The sequence below is a fragment of the Chelonoidis abingdonii genome, chromosome 2 (assembly GCF_003597395.2).
Source record: "Chelonoidis abingdonii isolate Lonesome George chromosome 2, CheloAbing_2.0, whole genome shotgun sequence".
Classification (NCBI taxonomy): Eukaryota; Metazoa; Chordata; order Testudines; family Testudinidae; genus Chelonoidis; species Chelonoidis abingdonii.
The window spans coordinates 55754422-55776440 of record NC_133770.1 but is presented as its reverse complement, the minus strand read 5'-3'; the positions used below and the strand labels follow the sequence as shown (position 1 = coordinate 55776440).

General features: G+C 44.6%; 1 protein-coding gene across 1 annotated transcript in view; it reads left to right on the top strand.

The window, feature by feature from the left end:
• The window catches only part of THSD7A (thrombospondin type 1 domain containing 7A), a 553675-nt gene that overhangs the window by 513091 nt on the left and 18565 nt on the right, over positions 1–22019 (top strand). Inside the window, exons 24-25 of the mRNA XM_075062383.1 lie at positions 1944–2118; positions 5149–5322. Coding sequence (XP_074918484.1) covers positions 1944–2118; positions 5149–5322 — 349 coding nt within the window. The remainder of the gene's footprint in view (positions 1–1943; positions 2119–5148; positions 5323–22019) is intronic.

The window sequence follows — 22019 nt, the reverse complement described above, 5'->3', positions numbered from 1 at the left end:
CCGAGTTTCAGGTAAGCCCCCAAACTTTGGACGCAAAAGTCCAGGTTTGGGACAGGACCAGACTGGTGGACACTAAAGTCCAGGTCTGGGACTGGACGGCTAGATTACCACAAGAGTAAAATTCTGGTATCTGAGATATAACTCGGTGGTAACTTAAATGATTTGACAGCAGCCTATCTGAAAGAGTGCTCTGTCCAGAAAGGGTTTTCACTTATGATACTGCCACAATTTTAGTCAGTATAAATGCTCAGATTTTAGCTCCCTGGTCCTAAAAAGAAGGGAACCAGCAGGGCATTGTCTGTGAAGGTACTATGGCTCTGGCATTTGTTCCCCTGAAATAGTTTGAATGATTGTTGTCTTCTTGCTGGGAGTTGGGGAGGGCACTGATGGGGGGGGTTTGTGGGTGAGTTTGACATGCCAGGGTACAATCCAGAGCAGAAATGGGGACCTCTGTTACCCCTGCTTTGCAACCTTGGGTGTCTTATAATGTCTTGCTGAAGTAGCTCCCACCTGGGCCACTCACAAACAGCCTTTCAGCATGCAGGCCACACCCAGTGTGTGTGTGTGTGAGTGCAACCTACCAGCCACACTTGAATTACACTTGGCTTTTAACATTTACACTTGGCTTTTATACTGCAGGATGACACCAACATGCTCTCAGTCACAGATTTTTTTCCCCAGAAATGTGTGTCTTGTGCTGCCCAGCCCTCTCCTGCACAGTCCAAATATACGGAGTCCATTATTCCTTTAAGAGAATAATATACACTAGTCTGTTATCTCAAATAGAGTTACCCAGACAGTTTAAATTAAACACATTGGATTATATAAAATAATAAAAAAAAGTTTATTAATTAGAAAGGGAGAGATTTTAAGTGAGTACAAGTAATGAGTCATAGAAGTCAGAAATGGCTACAAGAAGAATAAAGATAAAATGCTTTCTAGTGCTTAACTTAAATTGAGTTAGATTCAAGTAAAGTTTCTCACCACATGCTTCTAGCAGCATTACTGATCAAACTGCTCAGGTCAGGATCCCTCCTTCGGAGTGTGACAGCTGTTTCCTTTGTTGTCTCAGGTGCAGAGAATGAGGTGGAGGGGTCATGGGGTGTTTGCCTCTTCTTTTTATTATTCTTTAGTCCCTCTTCGAAAACCATTTCCAGCTGAGAACCAGGAGACAGGCAGTCTGCTGGAGGAAGGATGTTCCCTGCTGGGCTTTTTCACCCGTGTGAGCTGTATATTTTCCCATCCCCCTTTCTGCTTGATGACTCTGTTTACTGCTTAAATGCATATTAATACAAGCATACACTCCTTTGTTCAAGACAGGTCTGTTTGACCACTTTGGTGCTATGTGAGTCTGAATATGTATTTTAACATCATACAGGGGAAATGTATAACTTTATATATAAAAATGCTGCATGCATTATACCATTATATTACTGCTCAGCAAGTTATGAGTTTTCAGATGATACCACACAAGGCGTACCTTGTATAAAGCATACTACAGTACTGGGTAGGGTGTGAATATAGGTGCATTTTGTCCCAAGGAGATAAGGTATTTTTATCTTATTTTGATTTACTGGCTGGTTAATTTCATTTTGTTGTGTATGAATAAGTCATTCTGCTGGAGGTTATTCCTTGTAGGGGACTGCTGCTTTAAATAATAATAATAATTATTTATTATTAATTGTTATTGTTATTATTTCAATTGAAATAATTGGGCAAATATTGATTATTCTTTTAATGACATCCACTGTGCTTCCATATAGAAGTGACTAAGCGTCTTTCCCGGTCTGAAGCACTGAATGCTACAGGACCTAAATTGGTTTTATTTTTCAAGCCATCAGCATAAAAGAAAGTAACAATAATCAGAAAGTAAGATCAGCTTTAACTTAGCCATTGAAGTCTTTTTTTTCTCTCCAACATTTGTGCATCCTTTCCCTTTCCAGGATGCTCAATGTGGAGAGGGGACAAGAGTCAGGAACATTTCATGTGTGGTCTATGATGGATCCACTGAAGATGTTGGCAAAATAGTAGATGAGGAATTCTGTGGGGAAATTGAGCCTGTTGTTGATGGCAATAAGAAGATGATACTTGAGGAAACCTGTACCCTTCCTTGTCCAGGTAACAAATTTTTTCAGATATATGTTGTTGCATTTCAAGATTGGTCAACCTGAGATGGCCTACAGTACAAAGAAAAAAAGATGATTAGCAACGGGCTGTCAAGTCTTTACCACATTCACCTATTGAACGGAAAGAATTACTTTTCATCAGTAGTTTCACAAAAGTGACCGTACTTTGTGATACTAATAAAATGGTTACTAAGGAAAGGAATACATGCATTTACAAATGTTTTAAAAATAATGTTTGGCATAGACTACCCCACTAGGAATTTTACTTTTGAACAATTGGCATAAAAATCATAAATATTACTTTACCACACAAGAAACAAAGTGTTAATTTGAATATGAGAAGAATCCGTTTCATGGATATTTAAATAATAGACTGTCCAAAAAAATAGAGGGTTTGGTGTTTAAATGTTCTTTTTAAGCATGTGAACAGCTTTTTTTATTAAACTGAATCACGGTCTAATACTTCTGTTTGTTTTTAATGGAATTGAGGAAATAGACCAAGAAGGTTTAGTGCTGGTTTAAATAAGGTCACAATGGGGGCCAAGGAATATTTTCCTTAGAAAATATCATTCTTAGCCCCTCCACTAGCAACAAATGCATGACACTCACGTTGACCCAACAGCCTGTATCTAAAGGCACTGTTGTGGTTTGTCAGGTCTGTGAGCCTCATACTAAGAAGGATTAAGACGAGGAGACTATAACAGCTGTTAAAGATGAACTGCAAAGGTTTTGCTGAAAATTAAAAATCTGTTTGTAAGTTCCAAAGCGGGGGGAGGGGTAGCTGTTGTTAATAAAGTAATTAGTGCTGTATTATTGGAAGTATTGATTAGTTCCTTCCGTTCCCAAGAAATTTCAGATATGGATTTCCTGTTTTCTCTGCCAAAGCAAGTCTCATCACAACTAGCCATTCCATACCAAGCCTGTATTTTCCTTCCTTCACAACTCTTTCAAACCCATTCCTTTTGGACTGAAATTTAATGTGTCTTAGCAACAGTCCAAAGATGCAATTTTCTAGAAATTTGTTGAGCTATTTGAGTTATAAGAGGCGTGTCTACATTTTGCACTCATCTAAAAGTGCAGTTAGCTATTTCATTGACATAGCACTTTCTATCCCAAAGAATCCTTCACCACTTCACAAACTATGAGTTTGAAACCATGAGCAAAAGTCCCATTCACTTGAATGAGAGCAAGCAGAGAGTTGATATAGAGCAATGGTTCTCAACCAGGGGTATATGTAGCCCTGGGGGTACGCAGAGGTCTTTCAGGGGTACATCAACTATTTGCCTAGTTTTACAACAGGCTACATAAAAAGCACTAGCAAAGTCAGTGCAAACTAAAATTTCATACAGACAATGACTCATTTATACTGATCTATATACTATATCTGCAGTTCTCAAACTGTGGGCAAGTTCATTTTAATGCGGTCACCAGGACCGGCATTAGAGTCTCTGGGGCCCAAGGCAGAAAGTTGGGGCCCAAGCCCTACTGCGTAGGGCTGAAGCCAAAGCCTGAGTTTTTTAGTGAGGTGAAACTTGTAGTAAGCAAGGCAAATCAGACTCCTGAAAGGGGCACAGTAGTCTGGAAAGCTTGAGAACCACTGATACAGAGCACTCCACTCAGTAATGTGAAAGAGAGAGATTTTGACCAAGGACATCACTGGTCTTACTACAAGTCTTGTTAATGTCAATACAGCGTAGACACGGCTATGGTTTCCCCAAATTTAATAAATATTTTAATTAACAAATTGTGAACTGTCAACACATAGTTCTGCTTTCTAATAGAAAATCAGAAGACTAAAATGGTATAAGATACTCCATTTTGTAATTGATTGATTTTGTTAGTTAAATTTAAGAAACAGCTGTTCATTGCTCAGCCTTTACATTTTGCTGAACAATGACCTTTGTTTGAGCAACCTCACATTTAGCCAAGGACAATAACTACGCTGTGGGTATGTGCTAATGATACATTCTAACTAAGTTTTCTAACAATCACTTCCTGCTCTCCTATTATACATACATCAGTTCTTCAATAATTCATTGCTTTACACGATTTCTTAATGTCAGCAAATAAAATTCCTTCATTAATTAGGCATCCGGTCAACATGGTGCTTATTATATTTGTTGTCAGCATAATGTAAGGTAACATGAATTTTTAATTTTTTTTTTGCTGAAATAATTAAAGCTAAAGAGGCTAATTTGAGTCTTTTTGTGTTTTAATTTTCTAGACATCTTTTACACAGCAATATTAGCAAAACTGTCTTTACACCATGCTTCAGACTTCCTTAAAATATTCGCAAGGCTGTTGTGAGAATTAATTGTTTGTTAGTGTGATTTTATTCCTTAGTCTTGAACCATAAGATAATACAGTGTAGGTTCCTACCATCATAGAACCTAGAGAAGATATTTTAAATCACCTGTGCCAATCTCATTTCTGACAAGAAATGTTTCCCACAGTAAGAGCTTTTTTCCAGTCTACTTCCCTAATACATTTAGATAATGGCCTGTTTACTACAAGTGGAGCAGAATGAGCAAGAATTAACCTTTACTTTCCAACTGGCTATATATATTGGCTTCTTCTAAGCTTATAGAAAGTAAAGTTTATCATGAAGATAATATAGAAAATTAGGTTGGAGCACAGCATATAGAGTGCCTTTCCACTTGTGAAAGACCAAATATTGAATGCGGTTTTTGTCAGAGACTGAAAATGAAAGCAATTTAGTAATACTATGGAAATACTGCAGTTGCTTGGATGTTTTGGCATAAATAGGGTTTTGTAACACTTCAATTTCCTTGAAGAATCATTTCTTTTGTACAGAAGTTAAAATAAGCTGGTGTTCTGTAACCTGTATTTTCACAGGATGAAGGTAAGTATTGGTCTAAAAGAAGAAATGTTCTTTACTTATTAATGAGGCAAAGTTAAAGGGTATTGTTTGGATCAAAACTTTCTATGGTCTTTACAGATAGTATTCAGAACTCCCCTTGTATCAGCTCTTCAGCTTTGTTACATCATTGTTGTTGGACAGGTGATTGTTACTTGAAAGAGTGGTCAGAATGGAGCCTTTGTCAGCTGACCTGTGTTAATGGAGAAGATCTTGGCTTTGGAGGGATACAAGTCCGATCCCGGGTAGTGATCATTCAGGAATTAGAGAACCAACACCTCTGTCCAGAACAAGCTTTGGAAACAAGATCATGTAATGGTGAGTACCAAAACAAAAAATAGGTGACCACTATTTTAATGTAAGATGAATAAGATTTTTTCTTGGCCGAATTTTGGTTGTGAGGTTTAAAAATGTTGCAAATATTAATAATTTCATAGACAGCTGCTTTGTAATATCACCCAAAAAACATCACAAATATATGCCAATCTCCCATTACATTTTAATTCTAGAGTCAATTCTTAAATTTCATGGTAATTTTTTTTCAAAATGTCTTTAATTCTTTTTCCTCAATAATTGACTTTCATTTATAGCAAAACTTGTTAAACAGTATATTTCTGCCTCAATGTTTAACAGAAGTGACAAAACCAAAATTCACTATATTCTCTCATTCTTTGTACTATTCTTTATTTTATTAATTATCTGACAATAACACCAGTGGGTCCCAGCTGTGCTTGGTGCTGTTCCCATTCATAGCAAGAGTCATTCCCTGCCCACAGAGCTGTCAATCCAAATAGACAAAACAGAGAAAGGAGAGAGAAAGGAAGTATTACAGATGAGTAATGGAGACACAAAGAGGAATCGAAAGATTAAGTGACATGTCCAAGGTCACACAGGAAATTTGTGGCGTAGGTGGGGTTTCAGCCCAGATCTGCTGAGTAGAGCTGGGCAAATTTTTTTTAACTAAGCTTTCTGACAAAAAATGGAGATTCAGGTCAGCTGAAGCATTTCATGAATTCTGCTGAATTTGCCAAACATTTCAACACTTTTGGAATAAAATGTTTGATTTTTTTCAAGCCAAAACAATTTTTCATATCAAAATTTCCTCCAATTTTATAAAAATTAAAAAAGCTTGAAAACAAAAGGATTTGTTTTGTTTTGTGTTGTACTGTTACCGAAATATCAGGTCTGCCTTGCTGAGAGCCAATAACAGCCTGACAGGGATAAGGAAAAGATGCTTTATTTTGCAGAAGAAAAGAGAGCCCTGTACCTTGGTACAAAAGACTCTGCCTCACACAAATTTCACAAACTTTTTCTACACTTTCAGACAAAGACCCTTGCGTGTTAACACTTGATTGGTAGGTGTCAAATCCGGCACTCTGTTATCTGATTAGTAAAAACTGGTTTGAAGCAAGTTTTCTCTGCTTTGAGGCAGAAGAGAGAAGATAGTTCAAAAGTTCAGGTTACTGTGCACGTGAGGCTTCTTCTTCCCCCTAATGGCCAAACTGTTAGTTGTTAGGAGGGTTACCAGTAACTTTCACAGTCCCCGCTTCGGGCCTGACAATCCCAAATTGTCAGGCCCGTTAACGTAATTTGCGATCAAGTTGAAGAGACAGATACTGGGTTTTCTTATGAACAGCAGAGCCTTCGGTTACAGCATTACACAGACATTACTGCCCAAACAATACATAGGAAGAACAGGAAAAAAATAATCCATTTAACAATTGTACGGAAGAGGCCAGTAAACCATGACCCAAGGTCTGGGAAGAGGTCCTCAAAACTAAAGGTGTGATCAAGAGAGACAGCATGGAAAACAACAGCAGCATTCTTAATAGCTTGTAAATCCTTTTCAATTAAGCCAGAGTGATTAACATAAAAACAGCATTTTTCTCCAATGCGAGCACAAGCCCCCCCTAATTCAGCATTCATGGCATCTAGCACACGTCTATTTTGCATAGCCACTTCTGCTACTTCATCAGTCTCTCGTTGCAACTTTTGAAAAGTGTCTATTGATGCATTAGCTGTTTTTTCGAGCTCTGCAGAAATGTTTACAATTGCTTTTTCTAGTTCAGCTACCCCCATCCCAGGAATGAGCGCATGAACAAAGGAATGGAATCCTGTCTGCCTGACAACTACGGGATTCTTGGCGCGCTTGGTTCTAGTCCTTATGGAGGGGGTAAAAAGCTTGTGAGAATAGCTTCCCAGGTTGAGGATCTGACTAGAATCTAATGTATTGTTAATTTGGACATCAGGCAACACCCAGGCCACACCACACCGACCCTGCCAGCTGGGAGGGAGACCCTTGTAGGTGCTATGGCCACAGATAAAATACAAGCCAGGGGTCTCCAAATAGAGGGTAAGGATATTAGCTGTGACTCGGTGGCGCCGGGTCACTAACACATCCCACTGCTTGGGGGTACCTATTACACAGTCCTGGCACCTCCAATGGGAGATATTTAAGCGTCCCAGGGCACGGGTGGCATTTAGGATACCCCCACAATACATAACAGCAAACAAATTAGCTGTAAAACTTGCAAGCGATCCCATGGGTTGTAGGCATCCAGACACCTTTTCAAGGGATGGGTGAGGCAACACAACGCCAGAGTAAATATCCATATAAAACGTGTGTGCGCTATTCATGGGGCCCAGCGGGAGGAACGAGGGGAACCATTTCCCTTGATAAAGAATGCCTATTGATCTTACAGTAAAAGCCCTATGTAGGAGGCAAGGGGGCGTCTGGGCATTCTCAAAAGTATTTAAAGGGGAAAAGGTTCCGGTTCTGACATCAAACCAAAGGGTTTGGTCACAGGCCTCAAGGGGAAGGTAGCCTACCTCTTTCCCAATTCCTTTAGTATTTTCCAAACAAAGGGACAGGTTATACCCAATTCCAAGAATATCAAAAAGAGGGACCCCATTAGCCACCCAGTAATAATGCCAAACTTCAGACACCTTCCCGTATTTATCATACTGGTATTCCCCTCCCCATGCCCATTCAGTTTTTCATACTACCTGCAAGTAGAGTACTTCGGACAGATTTGCAGGAACAGCCCACAACCCTATTCCTTCTTCAGAACGAGTTTGGTGGCACAGCCAGCAATCAGACAGGTGTCCCAATGTGGCCAGTCGCTGTAAAGATCCAACCGCTGGGTGGGGGTTGGAATGTACAAAGGGCAAACTAAAAGCAAATAACCATTGTACCACCACCCAGAAATTCATAGTCAGTAAAGTCTCAGGACTTATTCCGTCGGAACAGGAGCTTTAGTCCCTCGAGAGGCTCAGCCTTCTAGGTATCATCTGCTTCAGGCTCTTCCAGGTCACGGTGGGAAGAGCTGGTGGGGCTCCCTCGAGGTCTGGAGTCATTTGCTTCTGGCCCCGGCCAAGGGGCTAGCTTGACTTGGGTGTGATGAACCCAAGTGTTTCGCTCTCGCACTCGAATTGCAGTGTGGGAAGTAAGAAGGACCTGGAAAGGGCCCATCCACCGGTGTTGAAGAGGCTCGTGTTTCCACTCTTTCACATAAACCCACTGTCCCGGAGTGATCCGATGGGCAGGGACATCAGCGGGTAGGGACTGAAACTGAGCTGCGTACCTGTGGAGAGAGGTGAGAGTAGTTTGGAGGGAAACAACATATCTGGTTCGTTCCTCATCACCCCAAGTGGCTAAATCAGTCACAGGTCCTGGATCAGCAAATCCAGTGTATGGCCTGCCAAATAAAAATTCAAAGGTTGAGAGATGGAGCCGGCCTCTGGTAGCAGTTCGAACTGCCAGAAGGGCCAGAGGCAGGGCCTGAAGCCATTTTAACCCAGTTTGAATGCACAGTTTAGAGAGTTTAAGCTTCAAAGTCTGATTCATTCTTTCCACTTGTCCCGAAGATGGTGGTCTCCAAGGGGTGTGTAAAAGCCAGGTAATACCCAGGGCCTTTGCAAGGGCCTGAATAACCTGGGCAGTGAAATGAGTTCCTTGGTCTGAGTCAATAGACCTAAGAGGGCCAAACCTAGGAATGATATGGTTCAATAGGGTTTTCCCCACTTCCAAGGCAGTTGCTCGTCTAGTCGGGAATGCTTCAATCCAACCAGTCAGTTGGCACACAATTACAAGAAGGTATTTGTAACCTTGACACTTAGGCATCTCTGAATAGTCAATTTGGAGTCGTTCAAAGGGCGTGTATGCCCATAACCTGGCTCCGGGGGGGCCTTTAAGTTCCCCCCGTGGACTGACTTTTGCACAGATGTCACAGGTAGCAAGGACCCATTTAGCTTCCTGGAATACTCCAGCAGCCTGCCAAAGTCTATTTACGGTAGCTCCCATAGCTTGTGCTCCACCGTGTGTTTCCTGGTGTAGTTTAAGTAGGGCAGGCCACAAAGCAGCTCGGGGCAACGCCCTTCTTCCATCTGGTAGTTGCCACTCCCCCCTTGGCGTTTTAGTGGCCCCCATACTGTCCCAGTGCTTAACTTCTAATGGCTCAGGGGTAAAAGGGACCAAGACTGGAGTTGGTGGAAGAGAGGACGTGAGCACCATCTGGTGGGCAACATAAGGCTGTAGGGAAGCCACTCTTGAAGCTGAATCGGCCAGTCTGTTGCCACAGATGGTAGGATCATCTCCTTTCTGATGGGCCTGGACATATACAATAGCAATCTTAGATGGCAAATGAATAGCTTCCAATAATTTCAGGATCAGGGGCCCATGTGCTACCTTAGTGCCAGTGGAGGTGATAAACCCACGTTCTGTCCACAGTTAGCCTGTGTCATGGCAAACACCAAAGACATATTTCAAGTCAGTGAATATGTTTACCGACTGACCTGCTGCCAACTCACATGCTTGGATGAGGGCTATCAATTCTGCTGCCTGGGCTGAGGTGGAGGGTCCCCAGTGGAGCAGACTGCAATACCTCAAACTGAGTAGTAACTGCGAATCCAGGTACTTGCTGGCCCTCCACAACCCATGCAGAGCCATCTGTGTACAGCTCCAATTCAGTATTTGGAATGGGCACATCTGAAAGATCTGAGCGAGGTTTTTCTTGATGTTGTACTACCTGAAGGCAATCATGTGAGGGCTCATGCTCGTTGTCCGGGAAAGGCAACAGGGTGCCAGGGTTCAAGGTATGGCACTGTTCAATTTTCAAGTTGGTCCTAGATAACAAAGAAACTTCCAAGTGTGTTAGTCTCTGACTGGTTAAATGCTGAGTGCCTTTTTGAACCAACAGCTGTTGGGCTGCATGTGGGGTCCGTAGGGTCATCAGATGGCCCAAGGTAATCTTTTCTGCTTAGGGTACCAGGAGACCAGCAGTGACCACTGCTCGGAGGCAGCCAGGAAAGCCTTGTGCTACAGCATCCAATTTTTGGGAATAATAAGCCACACATCGTTCCTTAGGTCCAAAGGTCTGTGTAAGGACATCGGAGGCCACCCCTAGCCACTCATGTACATAAAGAACAAAAGGCTTTCGATAATCAGGGAGTCCAAAGGCTGGGGCTGAGGCCAAAGCTGTTTTAATTCCCTGGAAGGCTTTTATAGCCCCAGAGTCCCAATGTAGGGGTTCCTCGGCATCATGAGTGATCAGTTCAAAGAGGGGTTTTGCCATCTCCCCGAAGCGTGGAATCCAGGAACGGCAAAATCCTGCAAGGCCTAGAAATCCCCACATTTCACGTTTTGTGTTTGGTCGGGGAGTATTGAGGATTGACTGGATACGGAGGCTGGATAACGTCCGATGCCCCAGAATGAGCACATGACCTAGATAGGTGACCCTCTCTTTAGCAAACTGAAGCTTAGAAGGAGATACTTTGTCCCTTCTCTGCCAAGCAGTTTAGCAGACAAATAGTATCCGTTTCACGTTACCTGATCCGGGGAACAAACCAGGATGTCATCCACATACAAAAGATATGTAGATCCACCCGGTAAGTTGATATCAGCCAAATCATGTGCCAGGATGGAGGAGAAAATAGTTGGGGTCTCAACATAGCCCTGGGGTAGCCAAGTCCAGGTCAGTTGTTCTGCTCTCCTGGTCTCTGGGTCCATCCATGTAAAGGGAAAGCTATCCCAGCTGTCTCAGTCTAGGGGAATACTGAAAAAGGCATTACGCAAGTCTGTTACTGAATAGCAAGCAGTACCTGCTGGAATGGCAGTCAAGATAGTGTGGGGATTAGGCACCACATTGTGTCTAGCCTGGACGACTTTATTCACTGCATGCAAGTCCTGGACAAATCGGTATACTGGTTTTCCCTCTGGATCCAGGTCAGGTTTTCTAACAGGCAGTTGAAGGAGGACTTAGTGTGAACCAACACTCCCAACAGTAGGAGTGTGTTGATAAGATTCCGGAGGCCCAACAGATCTTTTCGGGGGATGGGATACTGACCAATTCGAGGAATGTCAATGTCTGGCTTCAGGGTTATTCATACCGGCTCTGTCCGAAGAGTGCCCAAGTCTGCCTTTGAAGTGCCCCACAGGGAGGCGTGTACCTCTCGTCTGAGTCATTCCGGCAGGTTCATCGGGCCCACAGGCAGAATCGGGTCCTCAGTAGCCTGGGTTAATGCGGCACATAGCTGGGGCAGCTGATTCTGAGGTAATCGAAGAATGATTTTATCATCTGAAAAGAAAATGTGAACACGTAATTTACACAGCAGGTCTCTGCCCAGAAGGTTAACTGGGGAATCAGGAGCTAGCAGAAAGGCATAGGAGGCTGAAACACCAGAGATTTCTACAGCAGCCTCCTGCAATACAGGACAGTCAAATGGCTTACCGTCTATACCCATTACCGGAATGCTTTTATCTGTGAGGTTTCCTTTCTTTGGCTTGGCAGTAACAGTAGAGAGGGCAGTCCCTGAGTCCAAAAGACAAGAATGAGTGGTTCCTCCCAATGTTTAACGGACCTGGGAGTCTGTGGAGGAACAAACATAAGTGGTAAAGTCATTTGAATAGGTAACAAGTGGACCCCCGGGTCGCCGTCATTCCTCACTATTGACAGCGTCTGTTCTTTCCACAGCCATCTGGCGTTCAGGTCGGGGCTGTAGTCCGGTACGTCGGTTTGGGCACTCTCTTCTGCAGTGACCAAGCTGCTTACAGTAATGACATATCTCATTAACGCGGCTTGGGGCCCACCTGTGATCCGCTTTTGGTTGCTACCTGGGGGGTCCCTGCCTCCCCGCTTGTTTCTCACTCCCAACGTTTACAAGGGCTGCTAGCATCCTCACCTGTTTGGTCTCTTGTACTTTATCTCTGACACACGGGTGGCCACACTTACCAGTTCCTCCAGGGATTTTCCCTCAGCGCCCTCGAGCTGCTGCAACTGCTTCTTAATGTCCGGGGCTGACTGAGAGATAAAAACAAGCCTGACCGTGGACTGTGTGTCCGTAGCCTTGGGATCTTTGTTAGTATAAGTACAAAATGCTTTACAAAGTCTCTCATAAAAGTCGGAGGGGCGTTTTTCTTTCCCTTGTACAGTATTATGGACCTTAGACCAATCTAGAGTTCTTTCTCCTGCTTGTTTTATACCTGTCAAAATATAGTTTAGGAATTTCTTTAGATTTGCCTGGTGGGTTGAATTATTCGGGTTCCATTGAGTAGGGTTAGTGAGAGCTATAATATCACGCCCGTCACTGGCAGCCTCCGCAGCTTCCCGGGCCCCCCTTAGGACCCGCTCTTTCTCCTCCGTACGTAATAGTCTAAAAGTTGGCCCACGTCTTGCCAATCAGGATTATGAGACTGAAAAATGGCACGGAATCGCCTATGAACGACGTCCGGGTCATCTCTAAGGCGAGGCGTAGTGGTTTGCCAGTTCTTAAGATCTGCAGTAGTAAAAGGGACATGGACATAACGGTCTACCACATTCCCATCTGTTGTGGGAACTGGGATGGTCCAGAGGGGTGCCTGGATATTAACTATTTCTTCCCCATAGAGTGCTCCCTTTCTCATATGGGACGGACTAAGGACGGTGGACAGAGAAGAAGTGTACCCACTACCCGTCGCTCCACTAGTTGATTCATCAACTTGAATTGTGGCTTCCTCAGTTTTCAGTGGTGGGGCCGCTGTCTCGGGCCCTGTAGAGGAGGGAACCAGGTCCACCACAGCTGGTGGTATTACTGCTGGGGGTGGCTGCAGTCTAGGACAATACATGGGGAGGGGGTCTCCTCCCAACAGCTGGCTTCGCGAGGGGCAGAGGCTTTCAGAAGTAGAGGGGCTTGGATTTGTACCTTCTTCAAGCGATGATGAGCCTCATCGTCCCACAAAAACCAATAGTCCATTTGACCTGGTGCCTGATTCTCCAATATCAGGTGCAAAGAGGTTAAATGAGTCGGAATATCAAAGGAGCCAAACTCGGGCCATGCAGTTCCCAGGGCTGGCCAATCCTGGGTGCAAAGCTGTAAAAAGCGCTTCCTTGACATCCCTTTTTGAACACCAGATAGGGGCCATTTACTTAACATATAATCCAAAGGGCTGTCTTTAGAGGGTTTACCCAGAGACCCACCCATCTGTCTCCTGACGCTCAAACAGAGAATTACCCAGAGAGCAGAGGGAATTATGGTCTAATCCAGAATTTTCTACCTCTATTACACTGACCGCTACAGGGGACGGGACAGAAGGATCCCAATTCGACCTCAGAGCTTCATCGCACGCTATGGCTTCCATCCTGAGGAATTACGAACGAGAGGTTCAGTTCTGCCCACACACCTAACGCCCAAATGTACAGAGCAGAAAAACAGTAACCGGTTAATTAAATAGAACAGAACCAGAACCAGATAGCAAACCAGAACCAGATAGCATTTCCTTATCCTATTAGGGCTCACCTTATCGGAGCACAAACCCCAGGGGCCATGGTGAAGCAAGGAAGAGGGGCTAAACACCTCGGTGGCGCCGCTCCTATTTCGCCACAGCCGTCCGGAGTCCAATGTCCGAGCTAGGAGAGTCCCGTCTGGGGTCGCCAGAAACTGTTATCGAAATATCAGGTCTGCCTAGCTGAGAACCAATAACAACCTGACAGGAATAAGGAAAAGATGCTTTATTCTGCAGAAGAAAGGAGAGCCCTGTACCTTGGTACAGAAGACTCTGCCTCACACAAATTTCACAAACTTTTTTCTACACTTTCGGACAAAGACCCTTTCATGTTAACACTTGATTGGTAGGTGTCAAATCCGGCACTCTGTTATCTGGTTAGTAAAAACTGGTTTGAATTAAGTTTCCTCTGCTTTGAGGCAGAAGAGAAAAGATAGTTCAAAAGTTCAGGTTACTGTGTACGTGAGGCTTCTGCTTCCCCCTAATGGCCAAACTGTTAGTTGTTAGGAGGGTTACCAGTAACTTTCAATCTAAATAGACAAAACAGAGAAAGGAGAGAGAAAGGAAGTATTACAGATGAGTAATGGAGACACAAAGAGGAACTGAAAGATTAAGTGACATGTCCAACGAAATTTGTGGCATAGATGGAGTTTCAGCCCAGATCTGCTGAGTAGAGCTGGGCAAATTTTTTTTAACTCAGCTTTCTGACAAAAAATGGAGATTCAGGTCAGCTGAAGCATTTCATGAATTTTGCTGAATTTGCCAAACATTTCAACACTTTTGGAATAAAATGTTTGATTTTTTTCAAGCCAAAACAATTTTTAATATCAAAATTTCCTCCAATTTTATAAAAATTAAAAAAGCTTGAAAGCAAAAGGATTTGTTTTGTTTTATGTTGTACCAAATGTTTTTTGTTTTGTTTTGTTTGTTTGTTTATTTTTTACTTTTTGAAACTGACAGAAGACTGAAAGATCATATTTTGTTAGAGTACTGGTCCCTATGCCTACATGCTGCGGGTACGCATGCTCTCCATGAGACCAGAAGATTCTTCAAAAGCAATGTCTGTTGGTCCATGCCGGCACCCTACTCTAAGCGGAGGGTATAAGGAGCAGCATGGACCAATCAATCACCTCACCAGTTTACTGTTTGCTATCTGGGACAGAACCCAGTTTGTCCGTAGCCTTTCCAGTGGTCTCACTCAGACTTAAATAGTTTTTCGTAGATAGTTTGCTTTAGTTGGTCTAGACAGATAGTTTAGAGGGATTTCCTGCCTTGTTCCTTCACTTTCAGGGAGGAACCTAGTATGCCCAAGATTCCAGGCTTCAAATCCTTTGTGCTGTCCCCTGGTCTTCCCAGTTAGTGACACTCATGAGAGCTGTTTGTAAGACCCTGGGGGATCATACATTCCTCTGAAATGTGATAGCTGCTGCTCCTTACACCCTTGTACTATGCAATCTCAGGATTTCAGGTTCCACAGACATTTAACTGAGCTCTCTCTGAGGCCCCGATCTGATCCTGGACCACTCCGCTCCTCATCTCACCAGCCTGAGCCTCCAAGTGGCATCTCTCCAAAGCTGGCACTCTCTAGCTTGGACTCCTCCAGCAAGGCCAACAATTTGATTAAATGGAGGCATGATAAGGGTAACAATAAACATAGTCAGAAAAAGAAGAACAAATTGCCCTATGAATCTTCTGAGAAAAGGACGGTTTCTCTCCCCTCGGCACCGAGTGAGGCTCTGGGCCCCAGGACAGATGTGTCCAGAGCTTGCCAGGAGCATGGGCTAGTCCTGACAGTACTGAAAGCTACTACAATTCTGAAACTGTGAAAGGAGCAGGATTGACATCTGCATCAAACAGGGACAGAAGGAAGCATTCACCCTCAGCACTGAGGGTACCACACCGTCAGAGGGCAGTCATGTCCAAACTCCCAGGCAGCTGGCAGACTCCTGCCAGCTTTCCTCCTGCTAGGTCTTGATCTGTGTTCTCTGTAAGCTGCGTGCTTGGGCAGCCGTGCAGGAGAGATTCAAGTGCTGCCCAGATGATTAGCAGAGTGCACACAGCTGGCGGCTTATGTTCAGGTGCCCATCTTCCCATGTTGCTCCATTCTGCAGCTGCTCCTGGGACCCTCCTGCTGGCTGTGCAGAGTGGGGCAGGGGGTGGGAGAGCAGGTTGCTGATGTCAGGGGGTCCCCCTCCCCCCGCCTCTGTACTCCATCTCCACAGAGAAGGGCAGAGGGGACAGCTTGGCCCAGGAGGACTCTGAGCTGCTGAGGCCTGAATGGTGAGTAGCTGAGTGCCTTTCTTAAAGAGACAGTGCACTGTTTCTGAGATTTCCCCGACAGCCAACTCTCTCTCTCTCCCTCCTTCCCCCATCTCCTTAGAGCCAGGGAAAGGAAACAACAGAGCAGAAGAGCTTTCAGTGAGTGTCTTAAAAAGACAGCACATGGCTTTCCCCAGCAGCCAGTCCATGCACTGTCTCTGTCTCACACACACACACACACACACACACACTCTCTCTCTCTCTCTCTCTCTCTCTCTCTTTCTTTCACACTCACCTCCCAACACATACATGTATTATTGTTGTTGTTTTTTCTTGGTACTTCCTGCAATGCACATATATTTTCTGTAATTTTATTCTTTCAAAATATTGTTATTTTAGTGTTTTGATAGGTCTATACATTTCATAATCTTTATTTCTCTTACACTTAAACTTAATTCTTTGGGTAGTGAGTTCTAAAGTGCCTAACCTGTCCTGGATGGAGTAATTATCCCTATGATAACTTTTAAAATATATATATTATTTCTAGTTTTTTTGTTTCTACTGGTGGTGCACATCCGCACATACCTCAGTGCACATAAAAAATTTTCTGCGCATGGATGGCAAAAATTAGAGGGAACTTTGGTCTTGATATGTTCTTCTTCAGGACCTGGCAATTTGCACCAATCCTTTTGGATCCAATCCTATCAATGGACACCTGTATGCCATTGGCACATCATTGACCAATCATGAGCACCAGACATGCTGTAGATGCTCTGACACCACTGGCGCACTATTGCTGGTTCCTGCCTCAATTCAGACTCTCACAAGACATGACTCCCACTCTTCAGATGAGCAGGAGCAGTACCAATGGTTCCTCTGACAGTTCAGAAACAAGACCTCATCCCAGACAGGGCTTCCAGAGGGCCTCCGCAGCCTCACAACCCGCACTATTTGGGTAGGAGCCAATGGCACCTCATACTTATGGGCCTCACGCAACAAGGATCCTGGGGATTGCTCTCAACAAAGATCACCTCCCAGAGAGGAACCTCAGTCCTCCCCAGAGCATTTTGTTAAACCAGAACAGCCAGTACTGCTGGATCCACTGGCAGTGCTTTCTTCTTCCTCCCCAGCTGTGGCAGCTACACCAGCTGCTCTCTTGCCACTAGATGATTATTGGCAGTATCAGGACTTCTTGAGGACAATTGCAGAAATTCTTCAGATTCCACTCAGAGATTCAAGATCCCTACTTATAGACTCCTGGATATTCTCCAGACTACAGCTGCTGCCAAGGTGGCATTACCTATTAATGAGGCCATACTGGAGCCGACTAAGGGTGTGTGTGTCTGCACATCATGCAGCAGCCTGGGTGGACAGACCCAGGCTTGCACTAACAAGCTAAGACAAAACCTGTGTAGGCCAAGCTAAAGTTGCAGCTAGGGGTGGAGCTCAAGTTCTGAAGCCTAGAGAGGCAGGTGGGCTTCAGAACCTGAGTTCCAGCCTGAATCACAGCATTTACATAATTATTTTTAGTGTGATAGTGTGAGCCCTAGTCTGCCGATCTGGACTGGGAGGCTTGTTGCTGTGGCTGTGTAGTTGTACCTTAGACAATTTGGCACACACCAGCTACCTGTGCCTGACCCTGAAGAGGACTGAAAAAATATTTTCTTAACTCCAGGAGGACAGAATATTTGTTTTCCCACCCTAACTGGCACTCTCTAATAGTCCAGAAAGTTATGGAGTGAAACAGGTTACCTCAGTCTAGATCCACCCCTTCAGGCAAAGATGCAAAGAAACTAGATCTCCTCAGCACTAAGAACTTTTCATCAGCCAACCTACTGTTCCACATAGCAATTACCAGACATTAATATTCAAACGTGATTTTATTAATTAGTGTAAACTGCCAGAATTAGCTGATAAACTGCCACAGAAATGTAGGCCCCAATTCCAGGCAATCCTGTATGAAAGGAAACTGGTTGCCAGATCATGGCTTCAGGTGTCACACGATGTAGTGCATCCACTCCCTGATAACCTTGGTGGTTGTAAGGCAGGCTTCCTGGTTGCAGTCTTCAGGATTCTCCAAGAAGATAGAAGACCTCTCTTTTGAGGGCAGCAACCTGTTTAGTGAGAAAACAGATCACTGCTTTAAGGACTCTGCTGCAAAATTCTGCTCATCAGGATATACACCTTGGCAACCTGTAGGAAATAGTGTAGGGCATTTCCTCATAGGTACTATCTGACCCCTTAGCCTTTTATCATCTGAAAGCCTATGAGGGCTTGTCTACACTACCAAGTTTTGTTGACAAAACTTGTGTTGACACCCAAAAGTTGACAAAACAAAAATCACCAAAGGGTGTTCATGCTCTGTCGACAGTTCCTGTCCGCACTGGGCACACCATCATCAACAGGGTGAGCAATGCACTGTGGGTATGTATCCCACAGTGCAGTGTTGTGGAAAGGACGAGCTGATCGCTGTGCATCTTGGGATTCTCTCTGAGTTCTCCCACAGCCTCCTCAGCTGCTGAGAGCAGCATCATGAGTAACTCTGTGAGTCCCATTGTAGTGTGTGTACTCTTGCTGTTTTGTTGCCAAAAGGCAGTTTTTGGCGACAAAACTTGCCAGTGTAGATGAGTCCCGAGACTCCTAAGAGGTACCAGCAGCTGCAGCATAGAAGACAAACAGCACCCCTGCCATATCCTCTTCAGTCCTATCTAGCTATCAAGAAGACATTTTGATGGGACACTTGAGCACCATCACTCCCTGTACCATCCCCACTTCAGTGTCCACCTGGCCTGTTTCCTCCCAGTGTTGTCAGCATATCACACCAGACTAATCGGTCTCAGACATCATCTTGAACCAGCTATCCAATAAAATGCCTCGTTGCTCCTTCTCCAAACCTTCCTTCCCATCTGTTCTCAGGGGATTCTCAGACAGAAAGTGGACTCCCTAACCCAGGTAGGAGCAATGAAGCCTGTACCCCCTCAATGCAAGGGGAAGGGCTTTTACTCCAAATATTTCTTCATCTCTCCAAAAGAAGGGGGACTGGAGACCCATCCTAAGACAGCTAAATATCTTCATTCACCATTCAAGATTCAGGATAATTATACTGGGTCTAAAAATCCCCTCCCTAAATGAAGTTGATCCTCATTGTGAAGGATTCCTATTTTCATATAGATCTTCAACCAGTGCACAGAATACTCCTGTGGGTTACAATGGACTTAATGCACTTCCAATACAGAGTGCTTCCCTTTGGGCTCTTGACAGCCCTGAGGGTTTTTACAAAGGTACTGTCCATGCATACCTGTGTCAATGAGGCAGCCCAATTTTTCCTACCTGGACAACTGGCCCCTCACAGGGCAGTTGTATCAGGAAGTGCAGGCAACAGTTACCTCTTTACTCAACCTCTTTCACTGATTGGGACTTCAGGTAAATCCAAACAAGTCCAGTTTAACCCATGCACAAGTTTTAGAATTTATTGGCGCAAATCTGAACATAACACCCAAAGTTAGCTTACCTCAAGACAGATTCTTTCCAGTGAGGGACCTCATGACCCAACTTTGACTCAGCCCCCAGCTGACAGTCTTGTTCTGTCTGGTACTGCCAAGCCATATGGCCTCATACACCTACGTGACCCCCTTCACGAGGTTTTGCATGTGATGCTTCCAGGCATTGTTGTGGATGGTCTATGCTCTGAGCCGGAACTTCCTGGACAAACAAGTCACACTTCCTCTGAGTGTCCTGATGTCACTCACCTGGTGGGAAACCAAGGACAATGTCTTTGTAGGGTTGCCTTTATTCCTGCATTGCCCACAGAAACACTCATTATGGATGCCTCCCTAATGGGCACATGTGAAGAACCATACAGCTCAGGGTTTCTAAACTCCCCAAGAGTCTACACTACATATCAGTCTTCTTGAAGTTTGGGAAGTGTATGAAGCATGCAAGATATTGTCCTTCATCCAGTCCATGCACTTCTGGATCAGGTCGGACATTGTGACTAGTTTATTACTTAAATAAGGGGGAGCAAAATTTGCCCCACTCTGCAGTCAACCTGGAACTGGTGCATCCAGCATCAGATTACCCTATTGGTAGTGCTGCATTCAGCTGCAGAGTCAGTGGAGCCCCAGACACAGCCTCCGAGCTGGGTAGCGCCGCATTTGCAGAAATGAGGGTAGAGGAGTAGCACATCCAGGTCTCCTGTCTCAGAACAGAGACAGGACCATTCATTTCAACCTGGTGTCACTCCATCTGGTAGCCTGGTTTCTGGATGGACAATGAATTTAGAGAAATTGTGCTCACAAGAGGTCCAGTTCATCCTTAATAATATCAGGAAACTCTCTACATGGATTACCAAATGAAAGCAATTCTCCATTTTGTGTCAGCAGCATCACTTATCCCCACAAGGAGTCTGAGGTCCCTCTTATCCTGTGCTGTCTTCTCTCCTTTAAGAAATTGGGCCTATCCATCAGTTCACTGCATGTACATTTTTCAGATGTTAATTTCTTTCATCCTCCAGTGGAAAACGGCTTGGTTTTCCACTATCCCCAGCATAAAGTTTCTAAAAGGCATTATCAGAACATTCCCACCGCTATTAAAACTTGCTCCTATCTGCAGGGCTGGCTCCAGGCCCCAGCGCGCCAAGCGCGTGCTTGATGCGGCATGCTGTGGGGGCACTCTGCCGGTTGCCGGAAGGGCAGCAGGCAGCTCCGGTGGACCTCCTGCAGGCGTCCCTGCGGAGGGTCCGCTGGTTCCACGGCTCCGGTGGAGCATCCGCAGGCACTCCTGCGGGAGGTCTACCGGAGCCACGGGACCAGCGGACCTTCCGCAGGCACGTCTGTGGGAGGTCCACCGGAGCCGCAGGACTGGCAAGCGGCAGAGTGCCCCCCACGGCATGCCGCCGTGCTTGGGGCGGCGAAATGGCTAAAGCCGGTCCTGTCTATCTGGGACCTGAACTTGGTGGTATCAGTTCTTGTGAACCTGCCATTCGATCCCTTGGCCTCTTGCTCCCTCCCAGGGCCACCCAGAGGATTCAGGAGGCCTGGGGCAAAGCAATTTCAGGGGCCCCTTCCATAAAAAAATATGGGGCCCAGCGCAAATTGCCCCACTTGCTCCCTACCCCACCCCAGAGGTGGCCCTGGGAAAAAATAAACCTTCTGCATCGGCAGCACAAACCCAGTTTTGAGAAAACTTCTTTACAAGGTATCACTGGTTTTCAGTATCAGCTAGTGCTAAAAAGCACTAAAGCTCATTAAAAGGGTTGGACAAATATTTTCCATCAAAACTTTTTCTGGATTGAAAACTAGGGGTTTTTAAAAAGCAGAAAAAAATCACAGACAATGTCTGCTTTCCTTCAAAATTTGTTGTGGTTTTCTTAATTGAAAAGCTGAAATTAGTCAGCCAAAACCTGAATATGGTTTGGGGTTTCAGAAGTGTGTGGCCAGACATTTGGGTTTCGTTTGGATGTGCATAACAGTAACAATAAAAAATCCTGCTTAAAAGATCCAAAACTTTTGAACACCTCGCTTTGACAAATGCTGGAGCCCCATCCAGTCATTCTGATTTTCAGGTTTCTTGATACTATGCTGGCTTCCTTGACTATGTATCGTCTCCATTAACGGGTTCATTTAGCTTGGAACATAAGACTTGCCATAGCTGGGCTAATAGTAATCCTTATCTCCCTGACTCGTTTCTACGACAGTGGCCATGCAGTGCCTGTAGTTGTGAACATAACAGGCAACGTCAAGTGTTGTCTCTTCTCCCCCCTTGCTACACAGGGCTAGGACACTCTTCTCCCCCATCTGTGGCATTTATCCACTGGACTTACCTCCATGCATTATCGTTTCCTAGAGACTGGGCTCCATGGGGGCCTTCACTTCAATGAGAACTGGTTACTCGATGGGTTTGTCTCTAGTTATAGCTTAATGTACATACTCTATCAACCTGAGCATTTGAGCTTGTTCCAGAACTGGGATGCCTATGTGGAAAACTGAATGCTCAAAAA